This window comes from Ornithodoros turicata, chromosome 1, assembly GCF_037126465.1.
Source record: "Ornithodoros turicata isolate Travis chromosome 1, ASM3712646v1, whole genome shotgun sequence".
NCBI classification, from domain to species: Eukaryota; Metazoa; Arthropoda; class Arachnida; order Ixodida; family Argasidae; genus Ornithodoros; species Ornithodoros turicata.
The window spans coordinates 7,546,600-7,554,487 of NC_088201.1; the positions used below are offsets into that span (position 1 = coordinate 7,546,600).

The 7,888-nt window shown below is 45.5% G+C and overlaps 1 protein-coding gene across 1 annotated transcript; it reads right to left on the reverse strand.

Moving 5' to 3' along the window:
- Positions 1-414: 414 nt before the first annotated feature.
- On the reverse strand, positions 415-1,368 carry LOC135396888 (piwi-like protein 1). The gene has a single exon (XM_064628111.1). It carries the CDS (start codon positions 1,297-1,299, stop codon positions 433-435), a length of 867 nt encoding a protein of 288 aa, XP_064484181.1. The 5' UTR covers positions 1,300-1,368; the 3' UTR covers positions 415-432.
- Between the last annotated feature and the right edge of the window lie 6,520 nt (positions 1,369-7,888).

A 7,888-nucleotide genomic window follows, 5' to 3' on the forward strand; every position in this document is an offset into this window, starting at 1 on the left:
TCAAAGAGAAAGAGCTAGCTGGCATATTCACGGTGGGTTATGGCTTCGGGTTTGCTATGTTGTGTTTAATGAGAAGTGCAGAAATTTGGGCCAGTTGGTACATAACTGCAAAAGGGAATAAGAGCATACAGACTGGACAATGGAGAGACAGAGCTGCTTACAACTAAACTATAATGATAGGAAACCCGACGCAGTCATGTGCGCAGGTGCATTGGTATCCCACCATGTCAAAACAACGAGTACAGTGCTAGACAAATGTTAGAGAGCACGTTCCGGCGCATTGCTTCCTTAGAGTGACAGTGAATGGGACCTGTTAGATCCGAGTTTCCGTGAGTTCCTGATGGCTTATAAGCATAAGCGAACACCGATGTCCATGGATTACCTTTTATTAGTAGTCCCCTGCGTACAGACAGTACCGGCTTGGCCAGCGCACTATTCTCTTTTTCTCGATCGGAACTCACGCATAACATTAACATTGGATCGCATCTCGTCCGTGAGCCCGGTCATCACGCAAAGTTCGGGTACCAAGTAAATGTTCTGCGTTCGGCCGGCCCTGAGGTCCTTCTCCTTTGGCCGACAAACCAGTAGAGGTTGGTTAAGATCTCTGATGTCTTTCTCGTACTGTGCCTTGTAGTAATCCACGAATGACTTTGTGCCTTCCTTTGTGTCGAAGGTGCTCCTCGGGTTCTTACCCCAATCAATGTCGTCAACACGGTAAGTCTTGTTATTGTACGGAGTCATGACAATTGCACCGGTTACTTTCTTGATGGCGTCATCTCTGTAGTTGCTCCTTCCCGTGTCCATGATTTGAACCAGAAGGTCAAGTACGCTGTCTCTTCGCAGTACCTTATGAACTGTATCGGTCACCATCATGACTCCTGTCTCATGCTGTCCGATAGCCGTAACAAGGCCTTGCCAAAGTTCCAAACCGTGCTGTGGTATTGAGGAAACGGCGCATTTGTCAAAGTAGTGTCTGTTGATCTGGACGAAGTCCAGATGTTCTAAGTTGCGCCTCATCTGTGTGTTGAACAGCCTCAACAAGTCAGGATTATTCGGCGCGAGCTCTTGAACACGTTTGATCTTGATGCAAACCATCGCCCCGTCGCTCCGGCGTCTGGAGAACAGTTCAGTCAACTTGAGCTCTAACCTCGTTGGGGTCTTGAGATCAGACATGCCATCAAACACGTAACACTTGCCGAACTTCTCCTTGTGGTCTCCAATCATTGCTCTCCGCATGCGACTCGACTCAACGTTGGGGGCGAAATCCACGTGGTACTGGTAAACACAGTACTGCGGCATCGATAGTAGCCTAAAATAGTTTGCTAGTAAACGTATAGGCCTTCCGGACGTACCTGTCTTGTCGGTCACGTGGGCCGGTCTGGTCGCCAAGAATGTTACTTCATCGTAGCGCCCACGTCGTGACCCACGAAGAGGCAGTCTCTCGATCGGAGTGTGAGTTTCAACTGAGCGAAACACACCTGGCTCGACTTGCAGCTTGGGCTTCACAGACAATGAAGCAGCGGGCAGACTCTTCTGTGACGCGTTGCAGGAATCGGACAACGACAGCGTGTCAAATGAGCGTCGCTTTTCGTCCGGGAGCACTTGCCGTGGAAGTATGGGCTGTGATATATGGGTCTGCGGCAATTGCGGCACACAGGCGGCCGGGCCAGTTGGGCCCCTTTTTTAATAGGGTCTGTGATTCCTTGCGCTTCGAAGAAGAACGTCAAGCGTTCCGCCCATGTGGCCCAGTCGGTACCTTGAAACTGTTCTGAATATGCCTCAGTCGCTGCCATCCTGCTTCCGTCTCGTCGCCAGTGTTAGATCCGAGTTTCCGTGAGTTCCTGATGGCTTATAAGCATAAGCGAACACCGATGTCCATGGATTACCTTTTATTAGTAGTCCCCTGCGTACAGACAGCACCGGCTTCTTCTTCTTCTTCTTCTTCGCGCGCCCATCGTCGTCGTCTTCGGACCGCGCTTACATAACCCATGTGATAACAAAGAACTCGACACATAAACAACCCAATACATAACAGGACCATACAGACTTAGACATGTGCATATAGGTAGCCCAGTCACCTGTATGCAAGTCCGTACAATACCATTCGCTGCCAGCTTGTCACTCGGAGGGAGGAGTGCGCCATAGTACGTTCCATAAGCTTTTGTCCAGCACTTTACAAGTATAAAACTGATTAACAATGTAGAGTGGGCTGGTTGGTATGACATCTTAGACTATGGAGCTACGGCAGACAAGGACAACACACCACTCCACAATCAACACGTTTATTTCTGGAAGAACAGAAAAGGAAGGTTGAATTGGGAAGGTTGGGATTGGGGGTTTTGAGACGACCTGATTAAAAAGGAACTTTACACCTAGTGGTGATCTTTTCCTGCTGTCCTTGTCTGCCGTAGCTCCGTAGTGAAGAAGTCCGTACAAGTATGTCAGACAAGACCCTCAAAATGACATTTCTAGGCATGTGCTAACCAGGGTGTCGAACCGCAAAAAATACGGGTTCGGTTCGGGTTCAGGTTCGCGTTGTTTTGATTTCGTTCCGGTTCAGTTCCGGTTCGGCCACGCCAAAAACCGAACCGGTTCGCAAACCGGTTCGCAGCCCCGAACCGGTTCGCGAACCGGTTCAACGCTTCCGTTTTATATGTTCCATAAAACTGCTTTTATCAGGAAATGCGTGACTAATAGCTTACTGCTGTTGTCTGCATTGACGTCTTTAGCGGTGAGGTAGCTCTTTAGCGAGAGAAATAAGAAATGGATGAACACTTATTGCAGCTAGAGTCCACGCTGATGAAGCGGTGTTGTCCCGCTACTTTCTGTTCTCAAAATCTTTTTCACACGCACAGTGCCAGCAAGATAAACTTAAACGAAGCCTAATAAGATGGACAGCGTAAGATAGACGACAGTACTTGCCGGCACACTGCCTTCGCAGCGTGAATCGATCTGAAACCGTACTGAAGCATGTCGAAAATAAGCCTGCCAGCCTTACTCTGTCCGAGCTTACAGCAGTGTACTAGCTAATCCACCTCACAAAGGCAATGTATCACGACACAACTGCACTACCAATAAGCAGAACCACATTTACTTTTCAAACCACGACCAATCAAACAGGCACCGTTCTGCGTACGCCCCTTCTCCACTTCTCATGTTTCTGACTTGTTTAATTTTTACTGCTCACGCGTAAAAAGAAATCTTGGGCGCTTATTTGATCACATATTCGTCGTGTAGAGCTACATAACTGGCCTACTCCATTCCTGTTGCATTCGTCCGCGTGGCACCTCGTCTCTGAAGAGTAGACGCCGCATCACCGCGTGCGTCGGGCGCCAGCCGCGGCGCTCACAAGGAGAACTGCGCTTCAACATGTTAAAAAGATGCTGAAAGTATACTTATATACGTCGTCGTCTGACTGGTAGGTGAAAATTTCTGAAATCCATGATATAGGCGCGTGATGATGATACCGATGTGTCTTCGTTCGGGGATAAAGAGGAACTCTTGTGCTGACTTCTATGTCCGAACCGTTTTGTTGCGAACCGGTTACCGCTATTATTTTTTATGGTTCTGCTCCGGTTCGGGTTCAGCAGTGTTCCGAAAATTTCGGTTCGGGTTCGGGTTCGGTTCCAGCAAAAATAACGGTTCGGGTACGGTTTTCGGTTCGGGTTCGGTTCGACACCCTGGTGCTAACAAAACCACCGTAGTGATAAGGGGTGACACAAGTGAAAAAAATTCCTATGATTTGAATAAAAATTCAAGTTCCTTATCCATCAGAAAAATAGAATCTTCTGTAGTACAACTGGAAGAACCACTTATTTAAGCCACTTCGACTACCTCTCTTTCAAACTGACAGTTTGCTGGTGGATGGACACCAGATCGACTCAATCCTCGCATTAGCTACGGTGTGCTAGTGTACCATACCGCACGCGAATACCAGGTTGCCGTCTCCGTAATTTTGTGAGGTTCGAGAGCATGCTCGAACTGCTCGAGAACTGCTCGCATGCAGTGTACTCTACCTAACATGGACAGCGCAGCAGCAGTACGGCGGGCCAGGCTGAAAACAATACCTGAAAATCTGTTCTCCTAATTCGTCTTTAAATTTTTCGAGAGGGTAGCTTCGTTCTCTTTGGCGGCCAAGAGGCCGCGTGTTTGAGATCCCTGTAGATAGGGCAATCGCTTTCGAAACTAAACAACAAGGATGTCCTATATCTGCGCAGAAGCACCATAGCTCATGTACAAAGCAGGTTGGTTGGTTGGTAAAACAACAAGAGGAGATTGAATTCGCGCAAGCGAATTCTGCTACCCCCCCAAAAAGGTCTTCCAAAGGCATGAACGGGTTTTTCCGAGGAACCACCACCGTGGGAAAACAGACACAAGTGCAATGGTAAATGTGAATCATGTGTCGCCCCCAAGATTTTTCTAGAATTTCTTTGAGAGATGTTCAAAATTTAGTTTGCAGTTTATTGAGTTTATACACGTATATCCAGCACCGCGGGTCCCGTGATTTCTGTCCTTTCTTTTTTTTTTATGATTCATTTGCTACAGCAATTCCCATGTAACACCGACTTAGTGAAAGTATACTTAATGTATTAATTGTAATTTTAATGCTTTTCATATCTTAGGGCTCCTCTTTGTTCGGTTTTTCGATAGTTCTGTCTTCCGACTTTCCAGTTTTCTGATAGTTCGGTCTCATGATTATCGGCCTTATATGATTGCCACTGCTCTTGAGCCCCGGATCCCGACAGCCTCGAAATACCCTTATCTCGTGACCACTTCTTCTTCCAACTGGTTACAAAAAGTGAAGTGTTCATAACCAAAGTATGTTGATATGCAGATTAAGTAGAAAGGAAGAGAGGCAGATAAAAATGACAAAAACATAAGAGAAGGCGCCAAATTGTCTTTGATCAAGAATACTTCTTTATTGATACTAAGGTCACAAAATGATCACGATGATCGGGTATGTTTAGGGCAAATCGTGCAACACAGTCCTCAAAGAAAATGACAAAAATATATACACAGTACCGAGAGGATAGAGGTAGCAAGCGAGCTGGTGGTGTAGATCCATAACACAGACAAACTTTCTGTGTTTGTCGTTTTTTGTCCCCCAGTCTCCGGTTTTTAATTTAGAGATAACCATATATAAAGTAACTGAACCTCTGTATGCAGTAAGCAATCCATGCATGTAATGCAATCTCCTTTCGTGTATTTTTGCTGCAATGACATCCACATACCAGCATGTACCTGCCATAGAAAATATAGGACCGTATTGCAATTTATTGATCTGTTACAGGAGGGTAAGAAACGAGAAATGTATGTGTGTCAATGGGATGGGCAGTCAGATCTTGCCCCTTTTCTACACACGCATACAAATGATAGCTTAAATTGAACTGCGGCTTCCACTCGAAAAACACGTTCTTCCTAACTAACACGACTGTGTCGGCAGTGATACTGAGCGTTGTAATCGAAAAAAAAAGAAAGAAAAAAAACGTGAGCACTAAGCTAATAAGTCATATTATGCTGGTCACCTACGATATTATTTTCAAGATTGTGCTCGTTTAGCAGCGCGATACGCTCGACCCATGCTGCTCTGCAACGCACAGGTGACTTCACCCCAAGGGCGGATCAAGAATTTTCCCGGGGGTTGGGGGGTCCGCTATGGACAAGTGCCAGGTGCATGCTGGGATTGGTCCATTGAAGCCTATGTTCAAGTCTGGAATTGAGGGGGGGGGGGGGGTTCAGGACATCCGGACCCCCCTAAATCCGCCCCTGCTTCACCCTACCTAGTTCTTCAGCAATTCAAGTACGACTTGTGAAAGCTGCTTGTATTTGCGCGATAACTCTGTGTGCATGCGGTGTTACATTAAAAAATAATATATCATGCTCACGGACAATTTTTGCTAAGTCACAGACCCAAAAAACACAAACATGTATGTTACACATTTTCCATTGCATTTGTCGAGGTAACCCGGCTGCAATCACTTTACCAAATACTACCCACTTAAAGTTTTCTCGGTTTGGGATTTTTCGACTTATCCCCTCCTTCTTGCATACAGGGGTTCAATTTTCAACTGAAGGGAAACTATATACATGCCATCAGCACAAAGCTTGCCTGTCTGTATTTAAAAGAAAACAAAAATGAAAGAAAAGAAACACACGGGGCACCAAATTTATGAACCAGAGCGGGACGAAGAATGTGCTTGCAATGTGCAGAGCAATGTGCTTCCCATGGAGAAAAACGACATTCCTATACCTAAACGTTGTTCGGCCTAGTTGGGCCGAGCTTGCGAAAAAGAAGGTTCGGCCCAAGCTTTGATTGACATTGGCCTTACTCGGGCCAACTGAATACCGCCAACTTTGGGCCAGTATGTGACAGACCGTCCTAACAAACACGGGGACCAGCATGCATTGCCGTTGGGGCCATTGTAGAACCAAGCTTGGTTTCTAGTCGGGTATTAGATGGCTAGATAGCGTCCCATGAGGCACCAGCAATGATGGGCCAAGTATGGTCCAAATCTAATAAGATTCTCAACCAACCATGGTTATGAGGTATCCCATGCATCTTCTGCACCCTTCTACGCGATATTCTATTCTATAACACCAGTGTGCCCTACAACTGTATCTGGCAGGTGTGTATATATTGCAAAAATAAAATCCAAAGGTTGAAAGTGCTGCTGCTGGTCGTGTGTGGCCTGTCTTACCATCGTTTTGCCGATATTGGAACAGATATGTATACGTACCAACCTGCTCGACAGCTGTTATTGTCAAAGGTTATACACATTACAAACGAGTAGGAAATGGAAATTCCTACTCGTTTAAGTAATGCTGTCCGTGTCACTATGGCTCAATGTATGAAGCTGGTTTTCACCTTGTCTGAAAATAATTTTGCAAGCTGAAGAAAAAAATGTAGAAATGGACTTGTATACATCGAATTGAACTACATAGACTAGCATCGTTGCTTTGTTGTTTCGAGCAGCAGCTGCTGTTTTGGAGTCTCCTCTCAACGCTGGGCCAATATTGGCCCGCATTTATATGCCAGGGTTTGGGGGTTTAACTCCCCCCCCCCCCCAAATTGTAAGTTTGGTTCATGCATTTGGAAGAGGGAGATGATAATGAAATCCTCCTCACCCATGTAAAGTCCCCATAGAACTCCTCCATAAATATTTTTGGGCTAGGCCACTGCTTTGAGCCCAACGCAGTTTTCGAACTGCCTTCGCAGGTGATATTATGACGACGTCAGCCCAAGTTGCAGCGACTTGTGCCAACCAAATACCGATCTCCGGCAGATTTTCGGCAATTGTGTCTAGCTGGACACAAGGCTATTGAAAGATGTAACATTTCCTTGAGTTTGAAGAACACAGAAGACGACGAGGACGATACAAGACTCAAATACGAACTAAAAAAATGTTATAAAGTACATCAGTTCTCTTGCACTATATTAATTTGCTCATACATAATCATTGTTTTCAATATAGTAGTGTGGTATTGCAGCGAAATTGTAAAACCTCCTCGTGACATATTGCACCCGGACTGTTTCCACACCCTTGTCAACTTGTATTCTTCGAAATCTGGAGTACTGAAGTATTCCTCATATATATTCTTGATACCTTGAACTTTTTACTGCAGAACCGGTTCCGAAGCGTTGCGTGCCTGTACATTATCAGTATGGGATCCGTACGAAATGCTTTTAATTCAGGAGAGGGTTCAGAATATTGCGGCCAGATGAGTTGCATGGACGTTAATATAAGCGAGATAAAGTCAAGATTAGGTTGAGATAGTTTGTCGACAAGGAGACAACAGTTACGTTTGCAATTTTCAGATAATATTATTCATGATAAAATTCAAAGGAACCTCCATCGTACATATCGAGATTGATCATTAGAGGAAAATT

Excerpts from the sequence above, each read along its gene's own strand:
- LOC135396888 (XM_064628111.1), bottom strand. The coding sequence starts at position 1,299 with ATGCCGCAGTACTGTGTTTACCAGTACCACGTGGATTTCGCCCCCAAC.